A 13,597-nucleotide genomic window follows, 5' to 3' on the forward strand; every position below is an offset into this window, starting at 1 on the left:
CAGGCTTTATAGATACGGTAGTCGCCCTCCCCGCCTCGGGAGCAAATGGACAGTGTGGGTGGCAGGTGCTGTTCTTCTCTTGTCTGATCAGATTCACGTCCATTAGTGAAATACGGACCCACACGTGGAAAATGGATCTCTCCATTTGCTGGCATTAGCTACTCCGTCTGTCCCAGAGCCGCCCCAGGCCCCGGGTTCCCCAGGTGCTGGCACCGGCACCTCCAGCCTCTGAGGGTCGTGGTCCCACTCCAGTTGCCGACACTCAGCGCTCGTGCTGCTGCCCACCAGCCTGGCTGGAGGGTTGGGTGGTGGGCGCTCACCCGGGCTCCGAATGGAGACTGTGCCCGCACAGAAAGTCGATGGAAAGGACAGTAGAGCTGTTGTTAATAGTAGCAGCGGTAATAAATATTTTTAAAGAAGAATATTTATTTAGTAAGACTGTAGGGCAGGCTGTGGTGACGAGGTGCAGGGCTCGGTCAGAGGAGCGTACGGACCAGCCAGCTGTTACCCCGACCAGCCCCTTTTATCCCCTTTTCCCGCTATTTTCTCACACCGGTTCCTCCCTCCACCATGATCCCTCCCTTTCCCTGCCATTGATCGTCCCCTAAATGTCCCATAACAAGTCTTGCACGTTCCCACAGACCCCTTACAACACCTCATGTATTGCACAACATCCCCAAATGTTTTTCCTCCACAGCTCCCTGTGAGTCCCCACGCCCCTGCAGGCGCTCCCCCTGCCAGCCTTGGGGGATGGGGGGTGGCCCCGCTAATGCCTCGGTGGGGTTCACCCAGGGACCATGAGTGGAGTGCTCCCCTCTGGTGCTCTCGAGGAGCAGCTGAGTCAGGGTGGTTTAACTTGCTGTGCAGCGATGATGTTATTGGGGCTCCTTCCCTGGCGTTGTTCTGCTGGTTCTTGTGGGGGTCTTTGAGTTCAGTCATGAGTCTTCAATCACATAACCTAATGCTAAGTTTATGCAAAAAAAATCTTGAAGCTCGCACTGTAGAGTCAAAATGGAAAAGTGGTGCAGGGGAGAAATGTGTTTGTTATCTGGAGATATTTCCTGAAGCGTTTGTTTACCAGGCCTTTACCATGCGGAACTGTTTACCTACTTTTGTGATACCTGACCTTATACAGCAGCTGGAATGCACTTCATACTCATTGATTCCAGGGATATGAATATATAGATGGGAAAAGGACAGCTAAGATCTAATAAGGTTGTAGGCTGTAAGGAGGCTGCCAGCAATGTTTGCATGTGGGAGCCGTAAGGGTTAAGTTGTTGTGGGTGCAGGTGAGCTGCTCTCTTTTTCAGGAAGGTAAGGGCTGTGTACTTTGCAGCATAGTAATGTTTTTTTCATAGGTTGGAATGGTTAAAAAAGAAACGAGGTAAGAGCTCCGAGTTGCGTCTTATGGGGTACGACAATCATTACTCCATTTGCAGTACCCTCTAAAAACAAACTGCTCCCCTGTGGATATTACCAGGAAAATGAATGTATGCTTAGTGTGTGTGGATCATAAACTTGGTGCTCGTTGCAGCCACACAGAAATATGAAATAATTGGCTAGTTATGTGTTTTGCTGTAGATACTTTATTATAATCTCTACTGGCAGTTAGTCTGACTGGGACACTTTTGGAGAAAAAGGCTACAGAGTTTCTGTATTGCTTAGCATGAGGCTTAATTGCAAGTTATGTGTGAGGCTTGTGGCATGCTGCGTTGTAGAAAATTTAGACCTTGCTTGCATACTGCAGTATCTTTTTAAAATACGATTTGAGAAAAAAAAACCCCACTTTTTTTTCCCTGGATAATACTACATCTAGTTTTGGACCCCTCGATAAGAAAAAGATGCCAATAAAATGGATCCAGTTCAGTGGAGTGCTGTTGAAATGGTGGGGGCTGGAGCACTTGTGCTGTGAAGAGAGACTGGGGGAGCTGGGCTTGTCAGTCTGTAGCAGAGATGGCTTTGCGGTTGAGATGGAGACTTCACAGAAGCCCTCGGAGTCCCTGGGGAAATTGTTAAGGAGATGGCACAGGGCATAAGAATGAGAGATGAGGTATAAGCTGGCAGGAGAGAGGCTTGGTCTGAATTGCTTTTTCCCTTTGACGAGGACAGTCAGGCGGAGTGAGGGACAGGTTGCCTGGAGAAGCTGTCCAGTCTTTATCCTTGAGCGTTTTCAAGGCTGGAGTGGCTGGAGCCCTGAGCAGCCTGACGTGACCTCAGAGCTCACTTGCTATGAGCAGGAGGTTAGACCAGGGGCCTCCTGAGCTCCCTTTCAGCCTGTTTGTTCTGTGATTTCATGATGATCTGAGCTTTAATGTGTATCTTACTACTTACTAAGCAGTTTATGGTAGAAGGGTGGTTTGGCTTAGCTCAAACTAGTATAGGTTGCCTGACCAGCTAACTTGGCTCAGGTCATACTGAACTACTACATATTTATGTTAACAGCAACTTAAAGAACACTGTTTAATTTCTGTTATGCTTGGATTGTAAGCACTGATTAAACTTACCTTGTTTCAGATAAATGCAAGTGAAATTCAGAGGTTTTCAGATTTTCCGTTGTCAAAGAAAACCCTAAAAGGTGAGTATGAAAGTTTTCTTTGGAAAGTAACTTAAGTAAAAACTAATGTATTATTTATCCACATCTGAACATTTCTTTGCTTTAAATTAAATTTTAGATAACTGTTGCCATGTACAGCATTTTCTAAATGGAGGAATATAGCTCTGGGAGAGACAAAAATAAAGATATTTTTTTCTCCCCCTACTTGTTCCTGTCCTACACTCTGTCTTCTCTTCCTATACTGCAAATACTAGGATTGCAGGAAGCTCAGTATCGTGTGGTAACAGAGATACAGAGGCAAACCATAGGTTTGGCTTTACAAGGTAAAGATGTACTTGGAGCTGCAAAGACTGGATCAGGCAAAACCTTGGCTTTTATTGTCCCGGTAAGTAATTTATATCCTTCCATTTGTACTCAAACTAAGTTATCTGTGAAGTATTGTATGTCAAAGAGCTTAGATTAATAGATCCTAGGAGAAAAGTTGTAATTCAACTGATCTAAATGTTCCAAGAAAGCCAAGATACTAATTTAATAAAGCTGCTTGAGGTTCTGAAAGAAGTATATTTTGGCCATAGGAATATTCTGACAGAAGTTCCATTTTGATGCTTACATTGGTAGACATGTGTGATTTAGGAAGCGCTTTGTTTTCCTCTCAGGAATCTGGTGCGACTCTAGCAGTCCAATTCTTTGAAAATTAAGTGTATGAAATATAATGGTGAAATTTCTTCAGTTCCTTGGATGTTTTTAGATGAGTGGTTTTCACCCCTCTGAAATTTTAGGATTTGGACCTTACATAGCAAACTTAAGCTTAGTGATTGTGGACTTCCATTTCCTTATTGTCTTTTGTCAACACCTTAGAAATTCAGGCGCAAGTGGGAAAACGGGCTGAAAAACCCCTGTTGTGGGCAATACAGGTTGGACTTTTACTTAGAACATCATACTCTCCATTTAATTTCTTCAAGTTGAAGCTGTAATTGAGACATTTGCTTAAAGCGCACATATAAGTGGATACAAAACTCATGTGATTAGATAAAGGGCAAAATTAATGTTTTGATTATGGAGGTTTTTTTGGTTTAAACATTCCTTGCATTTTTGTGAGTGTGCAGTTCTTTGAAGCCTGTTCTGTCAGTAACTGTGGGAACAGTAGTAGATTGTTTTGAATACCCTCTCTAGTTGAGAGGATTTATGCTTTATGCTGTTTTTTTTAGTAAAGAATAAAAAAAAGGTGGCTTCAAAAAGTAGTCTTGTGAACTTGAGAAACAAAAATGAGATGACTCAGTTAATCTAGGAGTAGAAGTACCTTGTTTTACAAACTTTGTTTTAAAACAAACGTTTTAGGGGAGAAAAGTGATGAGAGCAGCTGGAGAGATGGAGTGAAATAAAAATTAATTGTATAAGGATACTTGACAGCCTTCAGTATTTCAGAATACCTCAGGTATTCATACATAGGAAATTTTTGTGTTAGGATTAGCTGACTAAAACAGTGTTTTTGCAGTGTGAATTTATAAGAGGAGGAGTAATCCTGGTCTGACGTGTATGGCAGCTTTAGTTGAAATGCTCTGTGCATGGTGTGTGTGGATAGTAGTGCTTCAACTCTGTAACCGGAATTAAACCTGCAATAATGGACTTTCTTCTAGTTGCTCATTCTATTTCTGGTTCCCACAAAACCTTATGAACAGGGAAGTTTCTCATGATTTTCTACACTGATTCTCATGCAAACTATTAAGGCTCAATTTCCAGAATTTAGCACAGTAGGATTAATTATGCAGAAAAATGTTTACAATTCACCACCCATTACTGTCTGTCATAGATTGTTACTAGGGAACTTTGCTACATCAAGTATCATTACCATCAATTAGAACTGATATATAATCAAACTATGTGAAATGTATACTGATGTTTCTTCAAGTCATTATTTTAATTAGTATGGCTTTATCTTTTTTTATGATGCTTTTTGTTACAAATTTGTTGTTGTTACATATTTTCCTTCTGAGATTTTTATAATGAGAATATGGTATTTTTTTTCAGGCTTTGGAACTCCTGTATCGCCATCAGTGGACTTCAGCTGACGGACTGGGAGTTTTAATAATATCGCCTACCCGGGAACTGGCATACCAAACCTTCAAGGTTCTGCGTAAAGTGGGAAAAAATCATGAGTTCTCAGCTGGCCTTATAATTGGAGGAAAGGTGTGTTCTCTTTTGAAGTTTGCTGTATAGAAGCATAAATGAGTGCTATATTAAGTGCAAGTTTAGGAAGGAAACCCTGGAAATAACAAGTCAGGGAACAGAATAGTTAATGGCAACCTATTAGTGACATTAGGTTCCCATTACACTCGTTTTCCTGCCTGTGTGTTCTGTGTCTTTTGAAGCTTTTGCATATTTATGGTCTTCCCAGGTTACACGACTGGGTGGACCTTTCTGCCAAGCCTTCCAGGACTATTCTCTTAATTTAGATTATTCTTAAATACTTTTTGCTCAAGCCGCAAGTGTGAGCATGCTGAAGAAATTGTGATATCTCTGTAGAAGGAGGAAAGGCTGATCCTTGACTAAAAACTATCAATAGGTTAAGCTGACCTGACTGTCTCTGGTACTGGGCTTCTGGTGTGAACAGCTAGAGCTAAGCTGGTTTAACTCCTTTTCAGGATCTCAAAGAAGAGTCTGAAAGAATCCACCACATAAATATGCTAATTTGCACTCCAGGACGGCTTCTACAGCACATGGATGAAACTTCATATTTCTATGCATCTGATCTGCAAATGTTGAGTAAGTTTTTTTGAAGTACTTGACAGTACTCAGAAATATTTTGTAACAGTTCATAATTGTGTGGAGTACTTTCCTGGGTAAAAAGTTTATCCTAATTACGGTAGGCAGGTGAAATGGCATTTAAGTTCACAGGTGTACAAATTAAAATAGAAAACAGCAAAACCCCTTTCTTGTGTGTACTTTCTTTGAAACAGTTGCTGAGCATGCCTGCCTTAGGATGCTAAGAACAAGTAGGTGAGTTAGTAAGGAACCCAAACCTGATTGTAGTATTCTGTATAATCCTTTAGATCTTGGCTATGGCTCTCCAATTTTCCCTGACATGATAATTAACCATAGAGAATATCCATTACAGTGTGTGTATTTTGGGCCAGGTCTAGAAAACACTTTCAATGTTAAGACAGATTGCTGCTCCTTTCATTGTTTTGTTAGCATTCTTAACATTGTTTCTTTTCATCCTTCCAACCTGAATAAAAATGTCAGTGTAATGAAAAGGTTTGCCTGCCACTAAGTAGTGCATAATCTTTAGCATAGCTTGAGGAACTCAGAAGCAATTAAGACGCTAATGAAGCTGATAAAATGTCAAATTATGCTTGCTACACTTAGTACAATTCATGGCAGTTAGACAGGGATTGCATTAAACATAGGCCCTTTTCTTAAAGCTCTGTCTCTGTGCTATTCTGTTTATACCATGAATTTTAATGGTAGATTCAGCTTAGGTACAGGAGAGTCTGTTTTGCTGTCATGAGTAGTACAGCGCTGTTTTATATTCCTTGCTTTTGTTTCATTAGTAGGACAGGGAGTTTGTAATTTGCAGTCTGTCTGCAAATTGCCAAACTGTTCACTTGAAATGCTGATTTTTTATGCTTCATCATGTGAAACTGAGAGCTGTATTGCATAGATTATGGGAAATGCTAGGATTTCTGTTGCAGTTCTTTAAAAAAACGTATTGTATGGAGTACATGAATATCTAAGGAGAATCCTGTCATAGACAGTAATTAAGTTAATCTCTGCAGTTTAAATAGGAATGACATTTTGTACTATATGGATTTAATGTATGATTTTTTTCCTTATAAATAAAGCTAAACCTGCTTTTTCTCAAATCTGTCTCTCAATTCAGTTCTTGATGAAGCTGATAGAATTCTAGACATGGGGTTTGCTGATACAATGAATGCAATCATAGAAAATCTACCTAAGAAACGCCAGACCTTGCTTTTTTCTGCCACACAAACAAAGTCAGTGAAGGATCTTGCACGGCTGAGTCTCAAAGATCCAGAATATGTTTGGGTTCATGAGAAAGCCAAATTCAGGTATGTTGGGATAATTTTTTTTTTCCTGGGGTAGTTAAACAGATAGTGATCCCACTTAACTGCTTCTCTGACTGTCAGTTCCTTGAATCAGAAGTTATGTTGTGTATCCTCCTCCTTCCTGCAGTGTCTGATCCTGTTGTGTGCCTTCCTGAAAGCAAGGAATTTCCAGATAAGAGGGTACTAGTTTTGACTGAATCATTACAGGGAGGCTGAACTTGCACTTCTCTTGTGGCTCCTCAGGCAGCTTCTCAGACTGGAAGTTTTTCTCCTCAGGAGCAAGCCCCAGAGTGGCTTATAGCCTGAATGGAGTAGTGTCCTGGCTCCAGCAGCACTCATTTCTGAATTGCTCCTTTTTTTGTTGTTTGGCTTCCTTGCCTCCTGCATATGCATGCTTAACTGTGCAGAACCACCAGATGTGTTGCACAAATACAGTTATTTTGTGTGCCCTTGATAAATCTGGCTTTCCAAGGAAATGCTACCCTATTGGGAAGGTGCAGAATGACAGTCCTGTTTGTGTGTTCACTGTTAGATGCCCAGAGGAAAGCATGTGGCATTAGGCCACATGCAGTTAAGTCTTGTGGCTTTCTGATGTGCTGGGTTTACTGTGTGCATTCAGGACTCCAGCCCTCTGCACATGAAATAAATTTGTCATGCCATAGGTTTGGATCAGAATAGGAGACCCTTGCTAGGAGTGAAGTATGTGGTCTGCCAAGCTCAAACAATTTAATGTGTCACTCATTGAAAAAATGTACATGTTGCTTTTAGGCACATTTTGTGTTTTTTTTTAAATCTAAATGAAGAATGTTATTTAATATTTTGCATTTCTGTGGGCTCAGTCATCTAAGTGTCAAATCGCTTATGAACATGTATGATTCTTCTTCTGCTCTTCTATGAAATATGCATATATTTCCATATGTAAGATGCAGCAGAAAGGTGAAGCATAGTGCTAAAAATAGCTTTCCCAAGAGCAAATGAGAAATCATCAGCAAAATGAAGAGCAGAACCAGGTTGAATCTTGAGGTGGTTTTCACTATTTGATTTGATTATCTCTGCATTGTACTGCAAATACCTTTTTTTAAAATGCAGTAATACTGTCAAATGCATGGTGGCTAGAAAAAATTGTCGTTAATATCCTCTTAGCAGAAGAGGATGTACAAGCATAGTATGTAGTTTTCATTTTAAGGACTGACTGTACCTCGGTTTCACAGATCTTGCATTTTTTTGTGAAGTCTATTTTAAAGTACACTTAATTTTTTAAAATATTTGGGAGAGTGCAATTTGATAATAAACTGGATTAAAAAAAAGGGAAATATTAATTTGTTTTAGAATTTAACTACCTTAGTATGTAATAGGTTAATGCCTTATGAGAAGTTTCCTCTGAAAGACTGAGAAAGGAAAAGGTGTTGTGGCATAATTCAAATTGAATAGCAGAATAAAAATTGGAACAGTGTCTTGTGATTTCATCCTCCCAAGTGGCCACCTTTAATGAAGTAATTTTGAAAACCCTTGGTGTGTTTAGGGTGAAGCAGAGAGACTGTAAGAGATGGGTATTTAGATGTATTTCAAGGGTAAATATGCCAAAGAATTCTTAAAAATTTTATTTTTTAAAGAAAGGAAAGGTGAGTTAAGATGACAGTTCAGAGCTTTACAAAGTCACCCTGCCTGTCAGTATAATCAACAGAAGTACATCAGTGCTCTTTTTTTGTGTATGATTAGACTGTGCTTTGATGTTGCTTTAAGCACAAATGATGCTTTAATAGGACTAATAGACAAAATTGCACTTGAAGTCAAGGCAGTTTGAATGTCTTGGATTCTATGGATTCTTCATTGGCTGCTTAAACGTAGAAAGGGTTTGGCTTGCCAGTAGTAAATAAATTTAGAAGTAACGTTGAAAGTCATCCATCCCTCTCCATTGGCTTTTAGTAGGGAAATTGATTTGTCTTTCAAGAGAGCTTTCTAGTGGGGTTGCTAAGACTTGTTCCTCAAAGTAGGAGAACTTTCCATCCTGACTCTTTTCTTTTTCTGGACATTTGTCAGACTCTCTTTACTTTGAAAGGTCAGGCAGCTCTGCAGATATTGCGTGCTTGTATATTCTCTCTCTTCTCTTTTCTTTCTCATTTTAAGTTATGGGAACTGATGGTATCTAAATGTACTTTTTAGATCATTTATTTAATTTTTTTTCTTAGTACCCCGGCAACTTTGGATCAGAACTATGTTGTTTGTGAGCTTCAGCAAAAAGTAAACATGTTATACTCTTTCCTGAGAAGTCACTTGAAGAAGAAGAGTATTGTGTTTTTTGCAAGCTGTAAAGAGGTATGGCTGTTCCCCTCCTTCCCCTGTAGCATTTTAAAACTATTAAAATGAAGATATTGATGTAGATGTCAAGGCACCAGAGCACCAGAGGGGTGAGATTCTGGATTAGTTTGCAATAGGAAATTGGCAGAGAAACCAAACATCACCTACTCCTGTAGGCATGTCATGCAGGGCCTCGCTGACAGAAAGCTCAGTGACCCAGGCTCAATGCAGGAAGGTCCTGGAAACCTCAGCGTACTCAGCCATTTTTGTGCTCTGCTGTTAAAGAAAGAAGGCTAAAAGTTTTGTCACTAAGGGCCAGCTATTTCAGTTTTGTCTCATGGCACGTTCCATAGTTGGGTTACAGAGTATTTTAATAGTTGTACCTGCTTTCTTTACGAGCTTTTCAATCTGCCTATATAAGAAATTATAATTATGAAATAGTACAGGGAAATTTTTTTCTTATGGTTATATAGGCAGTAATCCTTCAAATATCTACTTGTATATATGTCCTGGGACTGTTCTGTTGAAGTTATTTGTATGTGTTTGTATGGCATCGGTATTCCTATAACATACAGTGTGTATCAAATATTTTACCATATACAATAGTCTAGTAAATATTCGTTGCAGTTCTTCCACTTTGTGCAAGAGGTTACAGTATTTTTTGTTGTTCTGCAGGTTGGCTGGTGAGTACAGCAAGGTGGTAGACTTAGTTGTACAGAAATTCTCTGAGCTGCAGCTTGTTCCTGCAGTATACGCAGTTTCTTTAGCGATTTCCTTAAACATTAGATAGCTGCATGCTATAAAACAATGCTACATCATGGTATTGTATGTATGAGTAAACAGCTTTTGTAAGAGAAGCTGTTGAAGCTTGAAATAGTAAACTAAGACCATGTAGACTGCTTTGAGTTGCAAGTTTATGCTTGCAAAATACACTGTATACTTCTAGTATTGTCTAAAAGCAGTGCTTCTGATGGACTTCGGATATTTTGGTCCCTTGCATACACCTTACTAGTCATGTCCCAAGTCATTCTTGTTGTTACCTACTCCGGTTCCTTTTAGGAAACGTCATCAAAAGGCAGGTCAATATTTTTCCACAGTCTGTTTCTTCTTTAAGTACCTGGGTGTGTGACAAAGTCTCAAAATAGTGTCTCTTGTCTCTGATAGAGAGAAAAGTGTACTTTATTTGATGTGCTAAGGCAGTAGCTGGATATGAACTTGACAAGTTAACTTTGCATGGTATTTTTTTTCCCCTCTGATTTGTTGGGTAGGTCCAGTATCTATTCAGAGTGTTCTGTAAGCTTCAGCCTGGTCTTCCTGTACTGGCACTCCATGGCAAGCAGCAACAGATGAAGAGAATGGAAGTTTACACTTGTTTTGTTCGGAAAAAGGCAGCAGTACTTTTTGCTACAGATATTGCAGCTCGTGGCCTGGGTACGTTCCCACAGAAGCAATAGTTATTCACAAAGTGATGATCTAACCCTGTTGAAACTTTTATCAGCCTTTATGCTCTGAAGACTGACCTGATTTGTAAGAAATGAGGTTGTAGTTAGCTTAAGAGCTCATTAAGGTATCTCAGATGGGATATGCTGCTTAGACTTCTGCTGAAGGCCCACTTCATTTGTGCTTATTTTTTCTTTTTGTCCCAGAAAGACCTGTGTTCCCACTAGTTTTGTAATGGTATTTATTATCAGCAGAAGCTGTCGTTTATTATTTATTTATTAAAGTCTGTGGACAATGTATTTTTCCAGCCATGTACTGTGACATATCTGGTACGAGAGAAAATGGAAATAGTGATGTATTTGCTTACCACATGCCGTAAGGCAAGATTTCAGCAGTTTTGAGTATTTCTGATGAACCTGTATCCTGTGGGTTATTCCAAAGCATATGAAAAAGCACTAACCTAGCAGTATGTGGAAATGAAAACCTGAAAAAATTGTAATGTCTGAACTATAATTAGTAATATGCACTTATACGTATAATACATTATATGACTGTATTCTTAAGGAGGCAGAAAAATAGATGAGGCAAAAGGCAAGAGTATTTATAGAACCTGTTGTCATTACCTGCTGAATTATGATTTATTTCTTTATATTTTCAGTGGATACTTTGGATTATTTTATTTTTTAAGTACTTGGAGGCATTTAGGTATGACACAAGACTTTTCAGGAGTCTACTTGTTCTTTCAGATAGCAGACTCTGTTGTCCAAAATGTAAGGTTTTGTCAGGGTGCTACAAAAGGAAGGAAGGTGCTCTAAAAACTGAAGGTAGAAATGAAAACTGTTTACCTTACCTTCTACACTGTCAAAATCTCACCAGTGAGGATCTAATGTGGGTGTGATTGTTTGGGTTTAGAGTGTGAGTATGATTGTGGAATACAGCATAGCTACAGACTTGGTCAGGAAGGAACAGGAACTTATCCAATGCAAAGCATGCTGCTGCTGGCTGACATGTAGCAGTTAGAAAATGGTTATTAATAATATCATTCACATTCAGTGTTGACTTCTTTGTCAGGCATGGTTATCCCTCCCATCTTTGAGAAGGACTATGATATTTTTGTATGTGGACAGCTGAAGTAGTGCTGTCTCACCACAGCTAGCTTCGAACTCTGATGGTGCAGGATATTGATGCTGTATGTGAAAAGTGGGTCATATATTGTTATTTAATTATTAAACGTAGTGGTGTTTTATCATCTGTGTGACACAAAGCATGTCTGTTCTTGTCAAGTGTGAAATTATGTTCCATTCAGCGCACTGCCATAATTTAGGAAATGAAGGCACCATTAATTTTAGCTTTCTTTGATGAAGAGAATGATTGTTTATAATATGATAATAAGTGCAATAAACTTTATTTTTATTTCAGAGGTTGCGCTCAATGTATGCAAATTGGTCTAAGTGATGGTTCTTACAGGAATTAATGCTCCAAAATAATATGTTGCTCTTGGATAGGAGGATTTTGAATACATTGAGCTTAAATTTTGACATATTTTTTTCTTTACACAGATTTTCCAGCAGTGAACTGGGTCATTCAGTTTGATTGTCCAGAAGATGCAAACACATACATCCACAGAGTGGGAAGAACAGCCAGGTTTGTTTTAAATTTTCATTAATATTTTAATGTTGTAAACTAGGTCATTATAGGAATAAATTGGCTAAAGACTCACTTGAAAAAGCTCAAGATAGAAATTGAAAAAAATCAAGATATTAATTGGAAAGAAAGAAGGGCTGTTACCACACAAAGACCCTTTTGATTACTGAAGAGTAATGGTTTGACTTAATCATTTCTTAGTGAGCTTCAGAGATTCCTTACAGCAGTGGGGAAAAAATATCCCCAGTTGTTTAATCTGATCAGGGAAGATTAATAGTGAGGAAGCAAAAATCTTCTTCTGCACTTGGCAGGATTACCTTAAAGGCTGAGTTGTTCGTGGGTGGAAAAGCTTGTTTTGCTACTGCCATTTGTAGATGAATAAGGCTTTAGGTTGTGGATCCAATTTCTTTGTGTCATTGAAGACTCTTCAAAAGAATGGAAACATTTTTTCCTTATTTTATTTTGGGGAGGAAGGAATCAACTAATGTTAATTACAGGTTAAATTTTTAATTTTCAAAGTCTTTTGTAAAATGACATTCTTAGGAATAGCTTTAGTTAAGGTATTTGTGGCTAAGCCTTTATGATGGGAGGGAGTTACCCGGATACACTGTTGAAAACCCAGTCCTTGATCTCTGAAGTAGATTTTTGAGAAAACAAGAGCTGTTATTGCATATAATTCAGTAGATCAAAACCTTTATGCAATTATGTGAAGGATGAAATGCAAGACCTGGCATTATATCTTGTACATAATTTAATTTGTTTGTAGTGGGATTTGTAATATAGGTGGTTGTCAAATGTAATGACAGAGCAGTTACTTAGAATAGGACTTCAGCACTCTACACTATAGGAATTTGAAATCTGCCTTCCTGGATCAGATGGCATTACATTTTGGTGACCGGAGTAGAAGTGTGTGCTCCCAGCCCTCTTTCAGAATGTGGAAGTTCTAGCCATGTTTTCATTGTAATTGGGAACATTTCTGCCCAGTTACGTTCTGTGTTCTGTGCTCTCCATTTTCCTATCTACCTGTTAGAACGGAATGGACTAATAATTTTTTAAAGTGCTTTTTGGAAAAAAACCTGTCAATGAACAAAATCAGTGAATGTTATATATAATTAGGTAAAACATGTAGCTATTTGACTAAATTCAGATCTAGGTGTAATCTCATGCATACCAATTTAGAGAAAAACATGTAGTCAGAATTCTGGGGTTTTGGTGTGTTCCCCCCCGCCCCCCCCCCCCCCCCCCCTTTTTTTAAACCTTGTGTGTCTTCCACAGAAGGCTTGTAATTTTGTCTTTATGGCATAATGTCATAGTGAAAGGGAAAATAATATATTTGTTACTGTTTGATTGGCAGTTTCTAGGAGGCTTCTTGAGCTCTTCCTGAGCTGTGTCACCAACCTAAAGCACCTCCTAGGAGTTACAATTCTCAGGCCTTTGCCCGATTCTCATTCAGTGCTGAGAAGAGTGATTGTAAGTAGGCTTAGAGAGGGGAAGCAGCTACATGAGGACAAGTAGCGCCCCTTTTCCTTAATGCTTTTAATAAGACGTCACTCCGATGAGGACGTTAGCTTTGCAACCTTAAGGGTATATCTTC

General features: G+C 39.1%; 1 protein-coding gene across 2 annotated transcripts in view; it reads left to right on the forward strand.

Annotated features, from left to right (window-relative positions):
• Positions 1-13,597, forward strand: part of DDX10 (DEAD-box helicase 10) — a 191,828-nt gene that overhangs the window by 5,724 nt on the left and 172,507 nt on the right. For both annotated transcript variants that reach the window (XR_013926326.1, XM_080377188.1), the window contains exons 2-9: positions 2,515-2,575; positions 2,809-2,939; positions 4,583-4,741; positions 5,197-5,317; positions 6,435-6,624; positions 8,811-8,937; positions 10,188-10,350; positions 11,919-12,003. Coding sequence is in view for 1 of the 2 variants with exons in the window: in XM_080377188.1 (XP_080233314.1) it covers positions 2,515-2,575; positions 2,809-2,939; positions 4,583-4,741; positions 5,197-5,317; positions 6,435-6,624; positions 8,811-8,937; positions 10,188-10,350; positions 11,919-12,003 (1,037 nt within the window). In the remaining variant the exon portion in view is untranslated. The remainder of the gene's footprint in view (positions 1-2,514; positions 2,576-2,808; positions 2,940-4,582; positions 4,742-5,196; positions 5,318-6,434; positions 6,625-8,810; positions 8,938-10,187; positions 10,351-11,918; positions 12,004-13,597) is intronic.

The sequence above is a fragment of the Falco punctatus genome, assembly GCF_963210335.1.
Source record: "Falco punctatus genome assembly, chromosome: 2".
NCBI classification, from domain to species: domain Eukaryota; kingdom Metazoa; phylum Chordata; class Aves; order Falconiformes; family Falconidae; genus Falco; species Falco punctatus.